The sequence below is a fragment of the Patagioenas fasciata genome, chromosome 17 (genome assembly GCF_037038585.1).
Source record: "Patagioenas fasciata isolate bPatFas1 chromosome 17, bPatFas1.hap1, whole genome shotgun sequence".
NCBI lineage: Eukaryota > Metazoa > Chordata > Aves > Columbiformes > Columbidae > Patagioenas > Patagioenas fasciata.
The window spans coordinates 4075404-4100793 of NC_092536.1; the positions used below are offsets into that span (position 1 = coordinate 4075404).

General features: G+C 40.0%; 1 protein-coding gene across 3 annotated transcripts in view; it reads right to left on the reverse strand.

Moving 5' to 3' along the window:
* The window catches only part of ATP2A2 (ATPase sarcoplasmic/endoplasmic reticulum Ca2+ transporting 2), a 41324-nt gene extending 16176 nt beyond the window's left edge, over window positions 1-25148 (reverse strand). For 2 of the 3 annotated variants that reach the window (XR_010652453.2, XM_065851453.2), the window contains exons 1-8: window positions 24228-25148; window positions 23124-23141; window positions 22943-23025; window positions 14969-15073; window positions 12433-12571; window positions 3687-3767; window positions 2638-2723; window positions 1246-1710 (exon numbers count right to left, since the gene is read on the reverse strand). Coding sequence is in view for 2 of the 3 variants with exons in the window: in XM_065851453.2 (XP_065707525.1) it covers window positions 1246-1710; window positions 2638-2723; window positions 3687-3767; window positions 12433-12571; window positions 14969-15073; window positions 22943-23025; window positions 23124-23141; window positions 24228-24345 (1095 nt within the window). In the remaining variant the exon portion in view is untranslated. The remainder of the gene's footprint in view (window positions 1-1245; window positions 1711-2637; window positions 2724-3686; window positions 3768-12432; window positions 12572-14968; window positions 15074-22942; window positions 23026-23123; window positions 23142-24227) is intronic. The other variant, XM_065851454.2, reaches the window with a different exon arrangement.
* Window positions 25149-25390: the final 242 nt, after the last annotated feature.

The window sequence follows — 25390 nt, forward strand, 5'->3', positions numbered from 1 at the left end:
AAGCATTTTGAGATTTTAAATAAACACAACTTAAATGATGAGTTAACCAGGAAGCCTTCTGCTTTTGGCATCTGCATGATGAAAAAAACCCTGCAAAGACTAGGGCAGTTATGCAACTCTACTGCAAGTAACCTCCTCTGGAATACTGATGAGCAGCTGCTTTGTGTCTCTTAGGTATAAATACTACAATACTTAAGGAAGTAGAACAAGTCAACCACCAATTAGAAAGAAAAATCCATCAATCACATGAGAATAAAGTGCTTAAGGCTTACAAACTTTTGCCAAAAAATACTGGTGTGTAGCGTTCAACATTTACACATTTGGAATTCTAAGCCAATGTAATGACTCTGAACATTTGGTGTCAGAGTTGCTATGCTACTGAACATCTACAACTATTAAACAGAAGAACTTAATGTTTTCTCCATAAAATTCCTACACAGAATACCAGGTATATGGGAAGCACAGAGAACTGGCAGCTGAACACACGTTATGTTACGTGACTAGAAGTCCCAAATTAAACAACACTAGAAAGAATATTGAGGGGAAGGGAGGTGGGACACCACTTACGCTCACCCAAAAATATGCCACAAATTGAAGACGACCCCGGCAACATGGGTGACAGGGTCAACTGTACCTCCAATCTGCCAGATCAGTCACAGAATATTGCACATTAAAAACACTACAGTGACCAACAGACCAATAAGAGCTACTGAAGATAAGATCACCAAATAAAGGTGGAACCCTGCAGTAGCGAAAATACCTTAGACTATCCAAGTTACTCTAGTAAATCTACCTTTTTTCCTTTTCTTCCCGCCTCACCGCTAAGTTTCTCTACCCTTGCATCTTGCTGAATTAGAGGCCAGTGTTTTGCACTTAGACATATCCAGCTTCTACAGCATAACTATCCTACCTTTCTGAAACAGGGGATAAATCATACTAAATAATTACCAGTAGACTGAATGGCTTGCACACAAGTCAATGGGAAGCTGCTTGCAAACAACCTTCTCTCCCATCAAGTGCAGCTACAGCTATTTTTGGCCATGACTAAATAAGGGAAGAGATGAAAGCCTTAAACACTACATAGTGGAAAACTGAATTAAAAGTGGAAGCTTATCTTGGGAAAATAAAGCAAGATTTTGATGATATGAGAACCAAAAGACGTTTGATCAAAAGAATTCAAGCAATTCTAACTATTCAGAGTGGCTAAGGAGGAAAAGAAAAATAGAAGAAGCTAATTCAACGTACCCTGCAGACTGACATCTGATTCGTGGTCAGAGTACCAGTCTTGTCAGAACAAATAACTGAGGTACAGCCCAAGGTTTCCACAGAGGGAAGACTTCTGACAATCGCATTCTTTTTGGCCATTCTCCGGGTTCCAAGAGCCAAGCAGGTGGTAATGACAGCCGGCAGACCCTCCGGAATAGCAGCAACAGCAAGAGCAACAGCAATTTTAAAGTAATAGATAGCACCTCGAATCCAGGAGCCACCATGAACAGGATCATTGAAGTGACCGATGTTTATTATCCAAACAGCGATGCAGATAAGAGAGATGACTTTAGACAACTGCTCTCCGAACTCATCCAGTTTCTGTTGGAGCGGGGTCCTCTCTTGCTCAGTAGCCACCATCTCATCACGAATTTTGCCAATTTCTGTGTTTACTCCTGTTGCAATAACCACTCCCATAGCTTTACCAGCAGCAATATTAGTACCCTTGTACAAATAAAGAAAAGGGAAGAGTTGTAGTTAATCTATAAACAGGTTTTGGTGGTGGTATTTGGTTTTGTTTTGAATTTAACAAAAAAACACCTCATACAAGCCCAGACTACGTTTCAGCTAGGATGTGGAAAAATGTGCAACGGAAGAGAACGATACTCCCCAGTATCTGTAACAGAACACTCCAGTGTAGAACTTCTGCTTACGGAATGGGCTCAAATAAAACAATATTGATCTACTATAAGCAGCATAGTCACATGCAGCTGCTGAGTAAGCAGTATGTATTTCAACTGGAATCTTAAGTGGTTTTATGAGGTTTTTTGTAGTATTAGGATCGTATTTTTCCAGATTTAATGGTATTTACTGAGAGTAATACATGTGTTTTGTGGAGCTGTGCGAACACACTTGACACGAGAAAGAACAGTTAGATTTTCCACAGCAGCCTACCAACAATAACAGAATTGTTATTTCGTTATCTGAAAGGCATTCAGTGCTTCCTTCGAACACATTTGAAGAAATAATTTCATTCCTATATAGAAAGCTAATTCTCAGTTTTAGCCGCATTATACCACAATTTGTGTGGGCATTCAGTCTGGAGAACTATTATTTTAGAAAAGTAGTGCAGAAGCACTGTAAAAGTGTCTGTGCTCCAGTCTTGGAGACTTTGTTGTGAAGGACAAAGAAATCAGTTTTCTTATATAAACTGGTTTCAACAAGCACATTCCCTGAGGACAGCTTTTAATACAAGTTACTTCTGATTTTTAATTCAGTTCGATGTACGTGGAGACATGCATACAGATGTGGATAGACAACACAGCAAAGCAGCCACACAGCTTTTGGGTGAGGACCTGAAATTCCACACATTTGTATCAGTTTCAGTGTTATTTTATGACATTTTTTAAAATTTCAAAACAAATAACTCACAGAAAAAAGCATGTTCTTCTTGTCTTGGTTTACAGCACGAGGATCAGGCACAGGGTCAGTGTGCTTAATAACAGACACGGATTCACCTGAAATAAAGAGAACAGTCTTGAATTTGACATGTATCCTAAGTCCTGTAAGGAATCAAAAAGTTATAATCCTCGGGTCCTAACACATTAATATGTCAAATGATTTTATTTAATTGCTTAAGTGAAACAGGATATATTTCAGCCAACGAAAAATATTGAATGCCTGGCTTTTCATGAAAACAGGAAAGGATTTAAGTAAACATTTTATATGCTTAGAATTAACGAAGCATACACAGCGTCTTTTAAAGACAGATTTGAGGATCAAAAATAGGCTTTTTAGGAATACATCACTGGTTTTAAATTCCAAGTTAGTTAACATTAATTTATGCTACCAAAACAGGCAGACAGATCTTCATGTTCCAGCTGAAAGGAAACTGTTATAGCATGCTTGGTTGATTCCTAGCTTCTTTCCTATATTCAGAAGTACTGCTACTTTGTTTTGTTTTCAACAAATCTGAAAAGTGCTCTAAATATAGCTCCTGCACTCCAGAGCCAGTACCAGAAAACACATCAATGTGCATGCACAGAATTTCAGCAAATAAGGCTGTAGTGTACAGAGTCTTTGGTAACAGCAGTTTAAAAGCTGCCTGTATTTCAGAAGTTATTCTCTCTCGTGAGAGAAACTGTTATAGAAGATATTCAGTAAGATTTCCACACTTCCATATTTGAGCAGTGCCAAGATATTCAAACCTAGCACACTACATGGACGAGAATAAAAAGACTTTTAGTTTCCCCACAAGTTACTAGTGTGTGTCTTGGGGGGTCTCAGTAAGAATGTTCATCCCACTGAACTGAACATGTAAAGTCAATGATGTTAAGTCACTAGATCAGAAATTTACTGCACTTGAATGCAACATAGTACTTGAACAGCAACAGGCTGGTTTCTAATGGATTACTCCAAACTAAACAGTAAAAGGGCACTTCCAACTATACACAATTATCAACAATTCACAGACAGTATACCTGTGAGGATTGACTGGTCTACCCTTAGAGTTGTAGATTTGATAGAAGTAATTCTTATATCAGCAGGAACCTTGTCTCCAACTACAAATAAATGAACAAGACAGTTAGAATTTTGTTATTTGAGAGATTTCTAACCAAGCATACTATTAACTCTATCAGCCAGGAAAACCGTTTTCCAGCAACTGTTCAGATGACGAAGATTACTAACAGGTTATTACTGCTTTTGTGGTTTGCAACACTCTATTATCCAATATACTTTGGCAATTTAGATTTGCCTTCAAGATCTCATCCCCTACCTAACCTCAAAGAAATGAGAAAAACAATCCAGTGATTTTCAATCACATTAATAACTCTTGAAAGTAAAGAGAAAACATTCAAGAGAAAGATATCAATTTCAGAATACATATTTATAAACAACTGTAGCTAAAGTGAATTGAGTTTCCTTTTCAGAAGGACTGGCCCTGGAAAGTCTTCTGGTTGTTTTCTCTCTGCCCAAAGTCAGTTCTCTGCTCTCCAAAGATCAGAATGTTATCCACATTTATTTATTTAGAAACTAAAAGAAGTTGTACTTTCCTTTTCATTGGCACCACTTGCGAGAATAACATGCTTCTGCAAATCTGCTCTTTTAATGTTATACTTTGAACACTGCAAGATGTTTCAGAGTTGTAAGGTGATTCCAGATTGTGCACTAGCTTTATTTTTCAGTAACGCTACTCTATTAAATATACCACAACTCATATCCCAGTTAGAAGTTTTGCAGAGCCCTGTGCTACATTTATCTTGTCATATATGGAGGGTGTCTCCAAAAGATGGACCCCATTTCAAAGCAGTACTGAAACTGAGTCCATCTTTTGGAAATATTCTGTATTTTCACTTTGCACAAACAAAGGATAAAAAATTCTACTAGCATGTGTTTGAGACACCAGAAAGTGCTTGAGACACCAAAGCAGCAGATGAGACAAGAAGATAACAGCACTCTCCTAAAGCCGGCAGAGAGGAACAAGTCAGCTGCCAGAACTGTGTGGCCAGTTTAGCTCCAGCACCTCATATCAGCCCAGAAATAATTATTGCACCTTCCTATACTACTTACTCTTACTTAGCTTTTCTGAGGTTTTAAAAGAATAATTAAAGCTCCACCATTTTGTGACTACTGCAAATAAATGGCTGCACGCAAATTAAGTTGCTAAAGCATATTAATGAGAGTCATGTTTCTGACTCACATAGGGGTTTCTACATTCTACATGTCAATATTGCCAATGAACGCATATAATCAAACACTCCTAATGTAATTTAGCACTGCAGGTATTCAAGTGTCAGCTTCCCTTTTTTAATAAAATAATGCAAAGAAACGAAGGAGGAAGATTAGCTAGCTCAGAAGAGCTGATCTTCTCAGTAGATGGACTCTGTGTCCCTGCAGTAAAATTAAAACAAGCTGCAATTCCTGCAGGAACTGCTTATGCAACTAACAGCAATAATGCACATTAGCAAATAATACCAAGAAAAACTCCGCGGTTGCGTTACAGCCTTAGAACATACAAACACTCACACAGGAACACTATGGAAAATGTTGAAGAGGAGAATTAAGTGCTACTCCAAACATTAAGTAAACTTGCACCATGTGACTCTTTGAGGTCAAAGAAACCCCAACCATTAATATCGGCAAAAGATTACGCAGTTTTGCTTGTAGACTCAGACGTGTGTTTTCATAAGCGTATGTATACAAAGGGCTCCAATAAATAGCCACAAACCCCATTTTTGTGTTATTACAGCATGTGAAAACTAATTTAAGCCACAATGCCCTTGAGCACCAAGAGAAAATAGCGTTAGACAAACGGTGACCTAAGCCAAAAATGGCAAAACTATTCAATATGCTCTCTTGATGTCGCAAGGAGTTTTATATGCAGACATATAGTAGCAGCTGGTTTTCAGATATCATGGAACAAGCAAATACCTCGGTGCAATGTGGTGTAACGCCTGTCCATCTGCATAAATATTTTCAAAGTACTTAAAGCAGCTGGAAAGCTACAGCCAACTCAAACACGTCACCACATCTGCCACACTGTTAAAGACTTAATCACTCCATAATACAAAAAAAGCAGCTGTTAAAAAAAATAATCTTAAAACATTCAGGCAACTGGACAGAACATATGGCAAAGTTTACAAGTGGTTTTCCAACCTCCTTCTGAACAGCTCTAAGTTGTTCAAGCTCATGATATTCCCAAGTACTAGGAGAAACCCCTACTCTAGTAGATTATTGATATTAGAGCATCAGGATTGCCATGAAAACTACTGTCATTATCAATTGCCTGAATCAGCCATAACTGAATACAGATAAGAAACTATCCTATGATACATAGGAACCCACAAGAAACTTTTAGCGAGCAGTCTAGTGCAGATCTCCTAAGTAGAAGGCTTTTTATTCCATATACTCTTAACACCGGAAAGAAAGTGGGGTTTTTAGTTGTTGTTGGGGAAAAGGGGCTTTTAAAATTCAATTACATTTCAGCCCACAGAAACAGTAGAAGTATTACCTAAGGCTGCGATGGCAACTATGTCATAGCTTTCCTGCTGCACGATGGCTTCCAGCTCCTCTTGTTTGTTGCCCATACTGCATGCATCAGTGTACATGCACTTCATGTGGGCTGCTGATTTCACTCTTAATTCAGGCTTTCCATCCTTAGGCTGATCTTTGGAGACCCCAGTTTCAATCCCTTCCCCCTTCAAACCTAGTTTAAAGCCCTCCTGATCACCTCTGCCAACTTATGGCCTATAGTCATCTTGCTCTTCCTAGAAGGATGAAGCCATCTGATTTGAGGAGACCAGGTACCATGGAGTTTGTCCCATGGTCAAAACAACCCAACAGCTCTGAAGAAATCAAGTAAGCTGCTTTCAAAACTTCCCAGATACATTTTCTTTAAGCATAGTTTAGCCAAATAGTTAACTACTGATTAAAAAAATCCCTTCTAACTATAAGATTGGCTGCTTCTTGGAAGAGCGAGAGCAGGATTTGGTTTGAATCATTATAGCTTTATTTATAGAATCCTTTTATTCATGCACAGAATACTGTTTTAGAATTTTAGTACTGAACTTCAGCACACAATAAAGGAATCTAAAAATAACCTGTTCCATGTAAGGGGGTAAAAAGTTATTTAACTGTGCATTAGTCTATACTAAAACAGACAATTTAGTTTCCAGTTCTTGATAGATATTAATTTGAAGTGCAATATTAACATGGTGCAGGCTGGACCAGCCTCTGGTGTCAGGACGATGGGCAGAAGCAATGGGGCACATGTTCCATGAACAATGAAGTTGGAGGGGGAAAAAACCCAAATAAAGCTGTGTGGATTTCAGACCCTGTTATATTTTCAGCTACTTCTGGGTATCAACAAAGAACTTTAAAATGCAACGGCACCGTAGTTACCAAGTGTCAAATGATATTCCAGATCTTCTCATCAAAATTGTTGGTGACAGTGGGCTCAGGAAACAATATTAACTTTACCCTCCTAAAGCCACTATGATATACAACAGTCCTCAAAAGAAAACTACTTTAAGTGTGTACTTTGAACACCCTTATCAGCTCTGCTAACTGCCTCTGATCCCTCCTGTGACTGAAGACTTGCTAAGAGGAGGTTTACAGGCAGGTACATCATAAAAAAGTGAAAGGTTTTGCTTCCTTATGTTAATATAAATGTTACAAAAACAATTCATCTTTGCAAAGAAAGGGATCAGTTCACAAAAAGCCCATCTAAGTGATCACAGTAAATGGAATAATTTTTTCCTGTATAAGTCAGAATGGTTCTTCATATACAAGATGTACCTAACACTTTCTTATTGATGTTTATCATTAACCAAAGGTAGTGTCGACCTGTATCTTCTATCAGCGGGTTGGGGTTGGAACTGGACTTTTGCAACCAAGATTATCTGTACAGCTCTAACTACTCTGCCATCGTTGGCCATTTTTGTAGCTTTTTTTAGGCATTCTTATCAATGAAAACCAAGATGACAGAAAAAGCTTAGCTCTCTGGGAGCAAAATATTTTAAGGTTGGAGCTGAGAGTTACATTGAGAAAAAAAATGATATACTGTTTTAAACAGCACATAAGACTTCTTTCCCTATCAAGAGAGGCTCTCAGCAGTCTGCTTTGAGGCCAGCCTCCAGCAGGCCACCATTCCGGACTTCAGTCTTACACCATCCTTTGCATTGCTTTTTTCCAATCTCAATACTTCTCCAAAATCCGTAAACCTGCATCTCTAGCACTGAGTCTGAAAATCAATTCTAGTTATTAGAAAAGTACCATGGGCACAAGGATCAGATGTTTTAGAGCAAGATCTGCAACATAAGTGTTTGTTGCTTATACAATCAGGGAAAACCTGTTGCTCTTCATAGAGCAAACATACTTAGAAAGTAGTTCTTGCATACTTCATACCAGGTATAAACGCACAACTAAGTCCTCTGGAACACACACTAATCTAATCAGCAGCAGCTTCTGGCAACTCTGTATTTTTAAGCTGTTGAATACTTAAAGATATAATGACAATGACAAGAACCATCATTCAGCACTTCAGGGAAAAGAGGAACTACTGTGCCTCCCATTTGGTCACTTATAGATCACAACTAATGAACATTCATTTACTGAATTATAGAAAGTCAGACATGTTGTATCTAAAATACAACATTTTAGACAGGAAAATACAATGGAAGTGAACAAAGCTCACTTCTGTTCCCAAATGTGCTTCTTCAAAAGTAAGTGACTTGCAACCAGTCTATCCCAATTTGTCAGCCTGGACTTCATACAAAGCTTAACCAAGGCCATGCTGGTTTATGTTTCTCTTTAATGTTTTACTTTAACCAAGGCGAACAAAAACTCAATTAAAACAAAGGGCAACTTTAAATTTGTAACTAGCGGCTACTTTCCTGGATTAGTGTACATCCTCCAGTAAACTCAAGCTTTTCTAGCAGCATGATAATCCATTTTAAGACAAACTGCAAAGCCACTCAAGGACAGCATCTGGATTTTTTTTCAGTTCATCAATTCTACAAAACAAACAGTGTTGCTTAGTAACCCTTATGCACTACAGTTCTGAGAACTATGCCCACCAGAGGTCTGCAAGCAAATTTAAGGTATACATCCCAAACCCATAACCCCAACTTCAGCCCGAAGAGTTCCTGTTGATTGTACAGTATGTTTTCCACCATCTCTGCTGAAATGGACATGGAAGAAAAGTCTTCCTAACATACAGAGTTAAGAAATTAATGGAATAGCATTTGCTAGTACACCAGCAAAATTTTAGTGTAGGATTTACACTGAATTTGTTAGCTACCTGGTAATTGCTTATCAAGTGTTCTGCAGCACCTATATGCTCACCAATCCCCAAGAGACACGCAAGACAGCAGGTTATCTACCACCTGAGGGATAATTTGATTCAGGTTACTCCATATTTACTGCAAGGTGACAATGCAGACCTGCAGTTTCCCCTTATTACTTCAAGTCAAATAAGCCAGCATCTGTTTCCTGTGTTGGCAGATCAATTAAAGAAAATAGCTTCCAGGAGCTTTATTTCAGAAGGCGATGAGCCAGACTGAATAGTCTACATAATGAATGCAGTTAAACACTGCAAACAGCCTGAGAACTCAGAATAAAAAGTAATAGTATAAACCATTATTGCGTTGTCTTTGGGTTACACTAAGCCAACCAGGTTACCTTCAATAGGTTCAAAACTACTGAAAATACCAAATTATTTTGGAAATGGTTCAGTGAGACTTATTCTAAGGGAACTCTTCCAATGTAAAGAAGCAAAGACCTTCTCCTACTTCCCCCAAACTGCAATGCCAATCTACCAATTCCTGCAACGTTCTTTCTCTGTCAGACTCACATATAGTTACTTCAAATTAACAAAGCTGCTATAGCATTAAATACAATTATTTGGTAATGGAAGACCTGTAGAAAGTTGTTCAAAATTAGATACCAGCATAGGGAAGAAACCTACCACCTGGTTATTTCTGCCACTTGGTTGAAAGATATTTGCCTGGACACACAAATGTCATTGGCACTTTGCCTAGAATTCCATACCCAGATATGTATCCCAGTATGAAGTGCTCTGTCACTTCCCTACATGGGCATCTTTTTGCAAACACCGTGTCAAAGGCCATCGCAGGACTCTTGCACTTGAGGCACAGGCATGCACACAGTCTCTCTCACCTCCAGGTCTTGACACCAACACTGGTACACAGCGTACGGCTCTCTACTTGCTCAGTAGCTTTTCCGAATTTGATTACAATTAAAATTTCATCATTGTCTATCTACAAGTTAGAATTTCTTGTTTTAGCATCATATTACACTGAAGCATTTATTTCTGTTTTAAACATCCACATGACTTACCCTTAACATTTGTTTAGTTAACTTCACTTGAAGCTGCAGTTGATTTTATTGCCAATATGAGAAAAATATGATAAGTGATTAAGACTAGAGCTTGGCACTGTTTGATCCACCAGTTTAACTGAGTATTTTAACCAGCATGAGCTTCTACAGTCTGTCAACAAGCTAAGACCACCAACCTTAAAGGACAGCATAGGAGCTGGATAGATTTTGTTTCTCTGCAAGAGCATACTAGCTTTTTAAGTTTGTAATTAAAAAAACCCAAACAAAACAGTTCTATGTGTGTTGGACTATCAGACACTGTTCTACAAGCAGATTTTAAAATAATGCAATAGTAACTCTATGAAAAACAGGATACCACATTTGTTAAAGACAGTCTAGTGTTACAGGTATACTAGTCAGCAGTCTATTTCCAACTCATTTCTTTCCTTCAGACACAAGCCTCTTAAAGAGATGTCTCAAGGCACAAGTAATTGATTTTATTGATACTGACAATATACAGCAAGGTAAGTAAAAGCCCACACATCCTCCTGGTATTTCATATACAACTTGAGCTGTGTCTTTTTCTGCAAGATGAAAACGCAATTTCTACCTCTTCCAAAACAGCAAAGAATCAAGCGGAAAAATTTCTGTGCTCTAGACACCTGGCAGAGCAGCAAAATCCAGCATACTTCATTAGTGAGATAGCCCAAATGAGTAGAAAATACAGAGTCATCAACTTGCAGCTCTACCAACACCGCTTTAAAGTACCAAAAACCACAATGCCAATGTATTCCCATGATATAAACTGCTTCCAAAACTACCATTCTACTGCTGACATTTAAAAATAGGATGAAGATGTGGACTAGACATCTACTGCAGAATATGTAATTTATACAGTTCTGTTTGCCTCACAAGGATGCAGAAAACCTCAGCTGCTTAAACAAAGTCTCATTGCAGAACTCAGATTTGACTGTACAGTGCAGAAATAGTAAGTCAAACCAGCAAAGTGACACTGTATCATAATTCACGCTTTATTTCAGCTATCAGCACTTTGTAACTGTACTTGTTCTTCACCAACAGATGCTAAGAGGAAACTGGCTTGAGCCTTCATGAGATTCACCCTCACTCTCAACTACCCCAGCCAGGGCTGCTGTAGCTGAATCATCCTATGCACAAAATCGAGGTTTGAAACAGAGCTCAGCAAACGTTACATCTTCTCAAGGAATGAAAGCTGGGCAGACAGCCAACACCAACTTCATTTTGAGTGCATACTCTCTTCTGTCTGCTAATTAATACTGGAGGAGAGTCAAGTTTAAGGTTATATATTTATCTCCTCCTGAGACCGCTACCACCTCAAAAAGCAAAGTGATACTAGTGGAGAGGTTTAACGTACACCCTAAATTGTTCCCAAGGTGGGGGGGGAGAAATCACTCAGTCAACAGTTGATAACGACCTACAAAATATAAGTATGCAAGTATGCCTGACACTTAACAAGAACCACCTAGTTTTATCTGGGAAGGAATTAGAAACATTAAAGACACTGAGAAGTCCAGTTTAGAGAAAAAAAAATATTGGTGTGGTATTATCACTGAGATGGGAGTTTTACATGTAAGTACATGTAAGTACTCCTTCCAAATAGAGACATATTTTAGGGCAAACTTAAGTTATTAGAAAGCTCGATCCAGAAGTCTGATCTTTTAAGACAAGACACAGTACTTCAGATGCTTACACTGGATAAATAGGAAGCTCTGTACAGTTATTTCTCTATTTGTGGTTTCCAATACAGCAATGGGCAAAAGAAGCAATAAAGAGTTATGAAAGACGAGAGATCAGTGATGTCACATGGCAGTCACACTAGCTGAGAGAACAGAGGAAAACAATTGAGAAGAGAAGTTGAAGAAACTGCTGCTACAGAGTTGGAAACAAACTTCAGACAAAACCAACTTTCCTTAGATACAGGACAGTGTGACTAACAAAAAAATAAATTATTTGCATTCCAAAACCTAAGGAAACTGCACACATTTGAAAGCAACAAAGAGAGTATTTTGTGATAGAAAACAGACCAGTTATAAGACACTCTGAAAGCAGACTTCAGAAAATAAAATGTTAGAGTTGTGACAAGTGTTAAAACCTGTACTCCAATTAGGATGCTTTGCTTTTAGACCTACTAATTAAACTAAGTGGCAATTTGAAAAACAATCCCCTCAGTGCAAATGCACATTTAAGGTAATTACAGATGAACAGAAGCAAGATTGTTTGTAAGCAAAGCATATACTTAGGCATCTTTGAAAACTCTCCCCAAAGGCCTCAAATCATTAAGACAAGGCCCCCACAACAGTTTTACAATAACACACTAATACATGTACGTACTAAATAAATGAGCCTTACCTGCCACTTCTACAATATCACCTGGGACAATGTCTCTTGCTTTAATCCTCTGTACACTTTTTCGGTCTTGTCGATATACTTTGCCCATTTCTGGTTCATATTCTTTAAGAGCTTCAATAGCATTTTCAGCATTTCTTTCCTAGAAGACAGCAAAAATGTGTGATTTTAAATCCTTCAAGGAAAAACACATACGTCAGATCTGATTTTTGAAACACAGTATTATATGAATACTACTGACTCTACTACATCTATTCATACAGAAAATGATGTGACCCTTCCTCTTATGAGGTTGTTGACTGGAAATAATTACAACATAATTCAGATATTAGTGGACAGTTACTTACTTCCCATCAAGAATATCCACTGTGTCTTGTTACAGAGAGGCCACACAAAGAGTCCTGTGTAACATACAGATGCTCTTTGACATAACAAAAACACTAAGCAGAATCAAGACTCACGGGTTTGGTCTTGTCTCAGCTGTACCTTACCAGCTGGAGCAGCTTAAACTCAGCCTGGCATGAACTAACACAACTGAATTTCACCTACTGATAGAAATCAAAGGTCAAGCTAACACAAAGCTCAAACAGCACACTATTAACTTTGTTTCGGCAAATCAAGCCACACTAAAGTGAAATTGAAGCATACAGCCTAGAAACTTTCCCAGAGTCTTTACCAGTTTATGAACTTAGATGAATGCCCACACGACAACCTTTTTATTTCCACTAACGCCAGCACAACAGCTTTCCTATCTCAAATGCAGTTCTCTCAGCTAAGCACTAGAGATTGGCATCAACATCGTGATGCCACCTAGATAAAGGACAAGGTAAGAAACCAACAGCTTATCGGTCCTCCTTCTCTAGCTCTTGTAGAAGTAACAACTTTTCCACTTTCCAGTCTATTGACAAGTACAAACATCACGTAGTCCTGATGATTAATATGTAATGGTACGGGTACATGTAGTTTGTAGAATGTCTGCCCTTCAAATATATACCAGCCTTTCCAGATAATAAAAACTTCCTCCTGCATGCATCAAAGCAGAAACCTCATCTTCAGAAACTCAAAGGCTGAGGTACTAGGTATTTCTACATAACAACGCAGGTGAAAACCAGCATTACCAAAACTGCCCTGAAGGACTAATGTTTACATAGCACAGCTCAGCACCACACCGCGCAGAGATACCAGCACAGACCCATAAAGCTGTAATTAGTACTAGCCTCATATTCCACCAGGTAAATAAATACTGTTCCTCAGCACAATAATGCTGATGTAATTTTTCTGTGAATTAACTATTAGTTAACATTAGGCAAAACAGAGTTATAAAAGAAAATGGTTGGTTAAACAGAACCTCTCCTTCAAGAAAGATAAATAGGAAAGGATTAAACATGATTCAGCTAGGGCAGCCAGCTCAGTGTTAGGCTTTATCTTTTTGTTCCCTGTTTGCCTGAAGTGACGGTAGTCAGACCATCTTGCCAACCACTGAAGTACAAGCAGACGGCACTTCGGGAACAGGGCACGTGAGAGGAAAGGTTGAGGAGGGCAGAACTAACGCAAGGACGCGGTTGCTCACGTCTAGTACCTGTAGAAACAGATGCATTTATGGGTGGAGACTATGTACTGTGACTTATTTTCCATGCCCATTTGAACAAGGGAATGAGTCATTTAATCTGTACAGCAGCTCTGTTTCAGAGTTATGTTCACTGCATGTAGCTATATAAATATACACATGTATTCTTTGCATGCTATAATGTCTGAAAAAATTGGTTATTTCCTACAACAGGGTATACACCTGCACAAGAAAATCCACAAACTATACAGACAGATTTACGTTTCATACTTAAAATTACTACATGCAGAATTCTAACTCAAAGTTTCAAGTTAAAGATTAATTCTTGCATAATTGCTTTATGAAGCTTTGAGTAGAAAATGACACTTAAAGGGGCAATGCTCTCGTCCCTTGATCAACATTACCTCTTACCTCTATACCAGCTCCAGCAGTTGTGCAGCAGCAAGCTGGGTACTGCTATAAACTGAATTTTGAGGGTCACTACTCAGCCAGTTTACTTGGGGTAGCACAAAGCAGAGCGCAGGGATGTGCCGCAATGCCACTGAATGCCACTTGTCGCACCTTCCAGTGTGTAGGCTCCTCTCTAACATGTTTTAACCTGTTAATAGGGCTCACTCTCTTAATTTTTACTGTTATTTTGGACAACTTTTTTTAGCTTTGCAACATTTCATTTATTTCCTGAATTCAGGCCTTAATTCTGGACTCCTTAGTTCATGTGTTCAGCGTGTAGCCACACGGATGGGCACCTGTTTTTTTCGGCAATACTTCCGAAACTTTCGTTTTACCTTTAAGATAACACTTTCTGTCCAGAAGTTTCATGGTATGTTGACTCTCAGGAATCTAAAGTTAGCAACGCACATTACTTGCATTGTGTGAAGCACCTGACACTATACTGTACAGCCCTTCCTCTTCAACACAAACAACCAACCCACCCCACATTTGTCATTTGATGTTGCAAAAATATCTGCATACCTGCCACACTCCCACAATTGCATTGGCTACTAATATAAGTAAGATTACAAAAGGCTCTACAAACGCTGTGATTGTTTCTTCACCTTCTTCAAACCAGGCCAGGACCTGTAAGAGAAACACAATGATTTAAATTGCTGATTTACACAGACACCTTGCAAATGTAAGATCCAGTAAATTTCAGCTTGAGATGCAACTGCTTAGAATTGAGCAATTCTTGAAACCCCTCATTCTTCCAGGGTGTAGTTTTGCAGTTTATGAATGAGTTGGCAACATGCAATGGAAAAGGAGAAAAAATCTTTACTGAAGTAGTACAAAGTTCATTTCCAAGGCTGTTCTTCTTTTAAAGGAGCAAGCTATTTATTTGGGAAACATATTACTACTTTTGCTTCACAGAAGCAGAAGTTGTGACAACAGCTATGGCAGTGAAAAGTTTCAAAAAACATTTCATTAGTACCTAAACCAGGACACTAATAGATTAAATGGACTACTTAGAACACTAAAACCTTGACAAAAATCTGAATTTTAACCAAGTTAATTTTCTTTATCTGTAACTTAGACACACAAATGAAAACAGCTTTACAAGTTTTCAGCATCTACTTAGTTAAATACAAGCAGTGTCTTATTGAAGCATATAAGTGAAACTTATAGTTACACCTGAAGCTGAATTCTAAGCTGAGTAGCTGATAAAACTCAAAACTGTGTTTTTAGAAGTAAAAAAAAACCTTAGACTTGCATAAAAGGTTCCACATAGATTTTATTTTCATTCATTTGTGTTAGAATTACACTTATGTTAGGCTTCTGTCATTCACTTGACTTGAACAGGTATTATGTCAGGGCCTCTGCAGAGTTCTGTAGTTGCTGAAGAAAAGTCAAATTAACATGGCCAGAGAGGAAGAGCTTTTTTGTCAACATGTTGAGCAACAGGAAGCCTGGAAAGTGACAGTAAATAGGAACTACTTGTTGAGATAATTAGGGCTGGTAGTCAGGCAACAGCACTCTGAATCACTAGAAGACGGTGGCGAGCAAACCGTTATTATAGCAAGCGCCATAATTCCACCAACACGCTGCTCAGAGCTATTGCTCAATTGTGAAACACTCCGGGACATTAAAAGGAAGGAGCAGCAGCATGAAAGCCTCAAGAGGAAAACAGACTGTCAAGCAAATCCAACGCAACAACAAATTTTTATTACAAAAGAATAAACATGTAAGATCCAGGTTATGATTAACAAGATAGAAACATCCCAACTGGCAACACAACATTTTGAGGGTCTGTGTCATCCCTCTGGAGTAGAGATTTACTTAAAAATCTCTTACACTCTCTACATCTTGATATTTCTTCCCTCCTCCCACACCATTAACCTCCAATCCCCAGTAACAGCTTCTGCCATTTGACCTGCTGGAGCAGTTGCACAGTCTACATCACAGTCTTCATACACTCATTACCCCTTATATCTTAGACAGTTTTTACTCCCCACTGGTGTTGCTGCTGCCACTGGAGCTGCAGAAATGGCTAATGGGACATTGCCAGTTTTCTTAACATACACAAGGTCACACACTGCCATCAGAAAAGCCTGTTTCTGCCCTCCCTTGCTTTATTGGAATTCTGGAGAGCCCATTTTGCTTCCCACAAAGCAAGTAAATTCAATCATTTTGTGATGTTCTTAACAGATCAGGTACCTACAAGGCTAACTGGAATAAAACATATGCTTTACACGATGTTCAATCTGAAAAGATTACGGTTTAAAACCACATGTGTCATAAAACAACAATGAGAAAGCCTGCAACTTTAAGAGGATAGGGAAGTAGCTACAAGGACAGCAAAATACAAGTATGTCAAGGAGAACCAAAACCCAGTTTTCAAGGAAACTTTTCCTTCAACAAACCATTATTTCAAAAAGAGCAGATGAATTCAGATTACAGACCCTGACAGCACAGAACCGATGCTTTAGATCCTCACCATTGTGGGTTTTTTTGTTTGGTTTAGGTTTTTTTGCAAGATTATCAATATGTGACCAGATTAAAATTAAGTATCTAGTGAATCCTGGAAGTCAGCAACACACATTTCAGACCTAAAAAGTTAACAACTAATAATGGTGGAATGATCTAAGCCCTAGTTATAGAATGTTTTAGTAAATGTTTCAGTAAATACACATTTATAAATAACAGAATGCATTGTGAGTTCTTGGTTTTGCTATAGTGGACTACAGCTACATTAGCATTCCATTTAGGACACTTGTGATACACAACACATACTGCTGCAACATATCAGGTTTATTATTTGATAGTAGCCTGCAGTAAAAACAAGAACGGTTAAAAAACCAGAGAAAGTAGAACAAGGGATACAAGTATTTAACTACGTGTTTTTAGTAAAAACAGATCGTATGCTGAAACCTGGTAGACACTAGACTATTCTTGTCCAAGGCATCGAGTCCTTGTCCAAAAGTTTCCACTGGCACACTTTTAAGACCCTAGAGAGGTTTACAACGAGAGATCTTTGACTACTATTCAAAAGGGCCTCACCGTATTTCAGCCCTAATCACTTTAAGACTCACATGTAGAACGGCTTAACTTCCAGGTCATTGATCTCCAATGTACTGTTCTGGCAGTATGGTTCAATAAGTAAAGTTACTATGAATTTAAGAATCTCAAAAGAGCACGGGGAGGAGGGGAAAACCCCTACAATAATTGCTTGAGAGAAATGCAAGTCTGAAAATATAAGGGAAATTAATAGCAAGACATATAAGTCTTATATCAACAGCTGACGTAAGCAGCTTAAAGGACAACTTTCATTCAGCATATTTGCTTTAGGGCTGCTAGAGCTATGGCTTGCAGAAGCCTATTTTAATCACAGCCTAATGGAGTGGACCTGCAGGACACCAAGTCAAAAAATACATTGTGACAGGCAAATAGCACTTAGTTTTCATAGTTATTTGTAAAAAGGGGCACAACACAGAAGTCAGCGAGCAATTAGGTGACTACTAATGAAAACAGCTAGAAGAAGTGTCCTTAGAGCCTTCTGCATTTCTACAAGTGAAATACACCTTATTGACAGTTAAGTTACAGAGGCAAGTTGTCTCAGATGACAGTTTATGACTACACAACAAATATACAATTAAATAATGGAAGTTTCAAGATAGAATTCTGTTGCCCAGCAAGCTGTACCCACTTACCACTAACAGAGGAAAAGCAAACAGTTTGTTGTCGGCAACCTAACAAGGTTTTTTGTTTGATTTTCATTTTGACAATGGCAACTTAAAAGCAAGCTGGGAGAGTAAGATCTCATCCTAACAAAAAGAAACTTGGACTAATTAAAGCAGGACATGTAAAACTGTGAACTGCTTTTAAGAGAGCGGTCTTCTCACAGGATACTGTGAATTAACATTCGGTATATTTTGGATGTTGTACTACCTACTGCTCAGGAAACACACTTTTAGTGATTTCTCTTTTCAATATAGATTAGCTTAAAATTAAGCAGATACAAACTATGTTCATGAATACCAGGAAATATTAAAGAAAAACCTAACAATTTTAATTTAATTATTCAGCAGATTTTTGCTACCCAAGGAGAGAGGAGAAAAAAAACTCCACTACCAATGGATCTTGACCACAGATAAAAGTACAAAAATTAAGAATTTTACTGGGTTAGCAGATTGTAAGCATCTACCAGATACACCACTCCACATATCTGAAAACAAACACATTCTTGTGTTTAGTGTAGCAATAAGGAAAAAAGAGATACAGAACATCCACAGTTTAATTTCTACAAATTAAAATGGAACCACAATTAGTTTTCCCAGTTTTATCGGCCTTACCCATCATTTGGTATCTGGGGTGCTACTGAGTAATATGAGTTGAGCTAAAAGCATGTGTGTCATGTTCTACAGGAACCCTTATCTTGTGCCACATGCTCACTGCTACTGACCTTAACAGGTAGTTTTGGGGTGATTTCAGGGCAAAACCTGCAGTATTTTTACTGGCACATCTTCCTCTAAGAATAGCTTTGCTCGCCTTTTAATGCAGATTAGATTATAGTCATGCTAATTTGCAGGAATAAATCACAATATATTGTTTCAGGCTAAACATGGATATTCACTATTAGAAAGCATGCACTTCTAAATCAGCTTAGGAATTAAAGAAATAATTGGGGGGTGCTCTTAGGATGCTGTATTAATACTTAAGATTTTGGTAGAGTTTACAGTCTATGCTGCATCCTGTAGAAGAAAATTCACTGTAAGTGTGATGCAAAGATAAGATTGCATGGTTAAGTATGCATCACTGTTTAAAGTATATATACATTACCAAACTTTTATTCTATATCACATGCACGAGTAACATCTTTCAACTTGTCAAAGTCATTTATACAGCCAAAAAAGCTGTTCTTTTACGTAAATACTGTACATCTGAATACATGCTACACAAGTAGCAAGAATTAAAAGCCATAGTTCATGGAAAATTAAACATCATCTTACTTGCACCTAGAAAGTCAGCATTCCAAGGGCTTTCATAGCCTGAGATACACTCTACGGGCTTATTTCTGCATAGGCTTCACAGGTTGAACAACACACCAAGGCAAGGTCCAAGCCTCTATGTAGATCTGTTTACTCACCACCAGAAATTATTTCTCTTCAAAAGCCAAACTTAAGGCCTAAATACCAAAGTAACAATGGTCTAAGAATTTAAACTGTTACTAACTAGGCACATCTGTAACAGCAGTTCCAACTTGGAATGTAGGACAGAGCATCTACAGCCAACAAACCGGCAGCATATGACCCCTGTAATCAGCCAGGGTGACACAGATTCAGCTGTTCGTCTGATTTATTTTACTGACACATACCTGACGGGGCTGTGGCAGTAGAGGACACAAAAGGCACTTTGAATGCAGAAGTTTATATTGTATCTAAGAGGGGATGTTTCTGCACAAAAGTCTAATGCAGATCTCAGTGTTTCAGACAGCTGTTTCTGTGCAGCCAGTCATAATGGTAAGAATCCAGTGGTATTTATGATCACACCACAGTCACTACAAAAGCTTCCACAACACAAAACAATAATCTATATACCTTGAGATCCTCTTGCTCATACTTGAATTTTCGGCTCTTTAAATGGACAATGTACAGCTGAAGAACACTGCTACATTCACTGCCCTAGAAGCACCCATGCCTTTCCTGCAAGCGCATTGTTTGCACTACAGCACAAAGTACATACTCTGTTTGCCAGAAAAAACAAAATAAAATCAAAATAAGTTCACAGTGTCACACTGAAAAAACACACCCTTAAAAAAATAAGTCAGTGCTATATATTTGTGACCAATTCCAACACTCAGTCCCCCCGCTAGTAACTCCAAAGACTTGGGGGCTGTCGAGGTGATTTGTTTAAGTCTTGCATAAGCCACCTTTTCGCATCCCTTGTCATTAAAAGAAAACTCCTATTAAACATCTTGATGAAAATTCCCTTTTGGACATGCACTGGATCTAGAAGCCTTCAGTAGAAAGTCATTTCAAACAGAAGCCGTTATCCAACATTACTTCTGCCAGTACACTATACGATGCCCTATTTTCTACTCAAGTGCTACAGTTTCTGGTCTATCAAACAATAAATCATAGTAAAAAGCAGTCACTAAAGTAAGAATCAGCACTCCACTAAGTTTAACAGCAAAATTCTGCAGGATTTGACACTGCCCCCAAGAAAGCCAGAAGTCTTGACTCATTGAAGAGCAGCTCTCAACAGTATTACTCAATAGCCAAAACCAACGCAAATGTAACTGACTCCATTTTAAGTCTGATTATCCATTTCAAGATCTCTAAGGTACTGGGAGTTTTACACACCTTGCAAGAGCACAAATGGAAAAACTGAATTTCTAAGCCTTGTAAAAGATAGCCTAATAAATACACCAAAATTAAGCTCTAGCATTAAGTCGCTCTATTAGAAGAATGACTTGGCATAATTTGTAATTTCAGCATTATGTACAATTCTAGTTTTTAATGTAACATTTGCAAGTGTCCTCATGGAACAATTACTGTCCACAAGCCTAACACAGCTACATATTCAAACATTTTCAGGAACATCAGAATTTAGGTGATGTTAATTACATCAAATTTTTGCAGCAGCATGGTCTTTATATCAACGTACTCAATAGTTCTTCACAGCTACTACAAAAGTCTCCAACATGCTTTCATCAAGAAAATGTTGAAACCTAAGAAAATGAGGCAAGAGATGATCACCTTCCAAGCAGGGAAAAAGCCAGAAACAAATACAAAGGGGAAGTGCTTTTGAAAAACCAAAATTTCAATATATCTAGATCTTTCTTTTACATTTCATTAAACGAAAAAAATCTTTACTATTAACATAAATTTATGGTAGGTATCCATAACTCCTAAAGAGGAGGCAGAAAACGGAGAGCAGTAGCCCAAGGTCATACACCATGCCAGCTGCACAGAAGCAAAGAACCCAGACCTATCTCACACTCCATTAGACTACAGTCTCCTCTTAATTAGACAGGAAAATTAAGCATATTTTAAAAAAAAAGGAAGCTGAATCCAGTTACTAATCAAGTTTTCAAAGAGGGCTTAGCAGTCTGTGTTATATGACCTCTGTCAGTCTGGTATCATACTTGCTCAGATTCAGCAATGAAAGCTTGAAGTTTGGCAAATCTCATTTTTCCACTTACTTGGTTATAATAAAAACAGTGTACTTTGGCATGAAAAGCTAACAAACTTCTTACTGTCATTCATCTCACGAGATTCCTGATTTTTCAGGAACAAAAATACATCCCCTGGTCATCCCTCTGGGAGGGCACAAGGGGGAAAAAAAGCTTTTGAATGACCCGTTTATTCAATTTTCTACAGCCAGTCTGATTTCCTCCCAGGAAACAAGTCTGAGTAAGGCACATTTGTCTCCCTGGTCAAGATCAATGCCACCAACCACTGCTCAGCTGGTAACGGTATACACACACCAAAACCCAAAGCACTTTGCAAGCCTCTTCTGGTGGAGGATCAGCACAGAGTATGTGCTGCAGCAGCCACAACAGGGCAACCCTTCCCCCACCAGCTTCACAGCACATTCTTCTCTGCCCATCCTAATTAGCCGGCCCTTAGCTAAAGAGTCACCACAATTTCCACTCCCCCCAAGAGCTGCAGCTCTTTAATTGCAACTCCAGGGCAAAGTCTACTATAAACTTCTACCTAAACAATTTACTATTCTGCACACTTTGTCTCTGTTGTCCAGTTCCCCAAGACACAGAGCTTTTCTCTTTCTCCCATGTTCAGCCTTTGCTCAGTTTTCCAGATTTTCAGCACATACCCTTCACACATTATGTAAAAAGATTGCCTAAACATGCTTTTAAAAAAAATAAAGTCAAAAGTGGTGGTGTTCATTTAATCCTGTATGCAAAGCAAGATGACCATTTAATGACTAGACCATTCAAAGGTCAGTTACCAAATTTGGTCAACAATGGTGCCATCACCGCTGTCATCATTCCTGTCACTGTCAAAAGCAACAACTGTCACCTTGCTATTATCAGGAAGGGAAGGCAACTGGAATATTCGCCATGTAGATTCTATTTACAGTCTGTACTGTATCCAAAAATGTCTTCCAATGATTATACATTGAGCTTGATAACGATTAACTCAAAGGCCAGAAGAATGTCCAGTTAAACACTTACTCAAGGTTAGTCTTCAAAGCCAACAAAAGCGTTGGGAAATCCCACCTCAAATAAGCAAGCTAGATTGAATGAGAAGCACTTTTTAAGATACCTGTCTAGTGCTGTTACGCACTTATGACTCATAGAATGAAAGATTCGCTTCTTTTTTCCCTAGCATAAGGAAATGTCTTCACAGGGCAACTAAACTAAGAGGTAGCAACTTACTTTGCATCTTCTACCTTTTGAGAAAGAATAACTTCGGCATGTACAGTTTCTATACATTGGTACATTGTCATTCTGTGATAGAGAAGCCTATGAAATAAAAAAATTATACTTACAAAAGATATACAAGCTGCCAGCAACAAAATTCTAACTAGTAGGTCTTCAAATTGTTCAATCACAAGTTCGAGTAAGGTTTTTCCTGCAATATTTAACAAAGCCATTTAGTTAGGCACATTTAAAAAAAAGCCCAATGAATTACCAAAAAGAATTAGCAGAAGATTTCATGAACATGCTTACCTTCCTCAGCCGGTAACTCTTGTCAGTGGAAGCGTTTTCCAGGAAGCATGTCAAAGAAAAGCAAGCATTGAAGAAACACATTAGAGCATTATAATAAGGCATCCACCAGATATTGTACCTGAATTGCACACTCAACTGGGCTGGATTTGACAGACATACTAAAAAGCTCTACTAATGTGGCTCTTTTCATTAGAACATCACAACAGGCCTGACAGTTTTGCATTTTAAGACACATACAAGTTAACTCCCAGAATCTGTTGAGGGTTATAATTCAGCCAAGTCATCACTCCAGCCAGCTGTGGGACTTGGGCTGTTACTGCACACAAAGGGTCAAAGGCTCAAAATGCTTTTCTGACAAAGGTTTTCCGCCACATTCACTTAAAAAAAAAAAAAAACCACACAAAAAAAACCCCACCAAACTTGGTTCAACATATTTCAAATTCTTTCCTCCATTTTAAGGGCATTTTCTTATTTCTGCTCACCCTTTTTAATTCTTGGCAATAAGATTTAGTAATTCAAGGGGCTCAAAAGCAGTGTCAAAGCTAAAATAACCCCACCATATAATCTTCTCATAGCTCTTCATTTTTCCACAGCGTGCAAAAGGGACTAGGAAGGCCAAGCAGTAGGAATAAAAAGAGACATCTGCTGAATTCTGTGCCTTGACTCAAATGTAAAGGGACAGCAAAGCACTGAAAAGCAGGGAAAAATGAAGGTCAGGACGGACAAAAAAAATAAAAATAAAAAAAGAACACCCCACAGCGTTTCATTTCGGAATGGAAGATTTCCCGGCGTTAGGATGAAAGGAAAGGGAGGTGACAGTTCCAACAGCCTCCTTCCCAGAGCAGCCCTGTGAGCCCGGGCTATGAAAGAACCCACGAGGTGGAGTTCAGTCAGCCATCTTCTCTCCCTCGCTCCTATTCCGGGTCCTGTAAGAGATGCCGGCTTCGCACAGACACACGCGTTAGGCCTCGAAACAGCGGCCCCGAGAGCATAAAAAAGAGAAAGGGGTGGAAAAGGGAGCAGGAAAGGGAGAAAAACGACGAGTGGCAGCGACAGCATCACCGCGGCGGACGCGGGCGGGCGGCGCGGGGCCGTTTCACCTACCGTTGGAGCCCCATTTCTCCTTCAGCTTCTTGACTTGCTCCAGGCTGAGCCCGGTGCTTTCGTTGACGCCGAAATAAGCCAAAACTTCCTCTACAGTCTTTGTGTGCGCGTTCTCCATGGCTGGGGCAGGGAGCAGCAAATGGTGCCTCGGTTCTTCCTCCTCCTACTCCTCAGCGGCGGCGGGCGCGGCGGCGAGCCCCCTCCTCAGCCCCTCGCTTTCTTCCCCACCGCCCCCGTCCTATCAGCATAGACCCCCTCCCGCAATAGAGAGAAGCCCCCGAGCCCAACTCAGCGCCCCACGCTTCCCGAGGGAGGCAGGCGGGGGAGAAAAAAAAAAAATTAAAAAAGAAAAAAAAGAAGGGAAAGCCGTCGATTAAAAAGCCCCCGCCCCCCTCCCACCCCACACGCCCTCCGAGGGTAGACGAGCCGCCTCTCCGGCGGGGATGAGCGGGGCTTCAGGCGGCCCCGGGCGGGCTGCTGAGGAGAGGAGGCGCGGGCCCCGCAGTCGCTGTCGCCTCAGGGGCGCGGGAGGGCGTGCGGGGGCTCGGCGGGTGCGTGTGCGGGGATGGGCCGCGTCCAGGTGGCCAAGCGGCCTCTCCGCTCGCCTCCCCAGGCTCCGAACCGCCCCCGCGTATAGCGATAACGGCTCGCCTCAGCCCGCTCGCCTCCAGAGGCGAGGGAGGAAAAACGAGCAGTTGCCCCGCTGCCCACCTCGCCTCTACCGGGAAGGGTCAGAATCGCCCCCCCCCCGCTCTACCAGCCCGATCCTCCCCTCGCCGGCCCAGTCCGCTGTCGCCGTCACGGCTTGGGCTTGCTCGCCTGCTCGCTCACTCGCCCACTCCCCGCGCCCGGTCTCGCCGCTGGCTCCCGCTCGCTCCGGTCGCGCACCGGCGGCGGTTGCTCTAATGTAACTTATGGGAGCTGGGCCGCCCGGGCCCCTCTCGCCGCCGCGGCATGTGGACGCCGCTCATTGGCGGGGCGACGGCGCGGGGCGGGGGAAGGCGCGGCCCCGCCCGCGGCGCTGAGGCGGTGGCAGCGGCGCCTGGCGCGGCTCTGCGCAGCGCGGCCGCCCGTCCTCGGCGGGGAGGAGGCGGAGGCGGGTGATGCAGGCCTCATGCGGCGGCGGGAGAGCTTCCGCTCCGCGGTGGGAGAGGCCCGCAGGT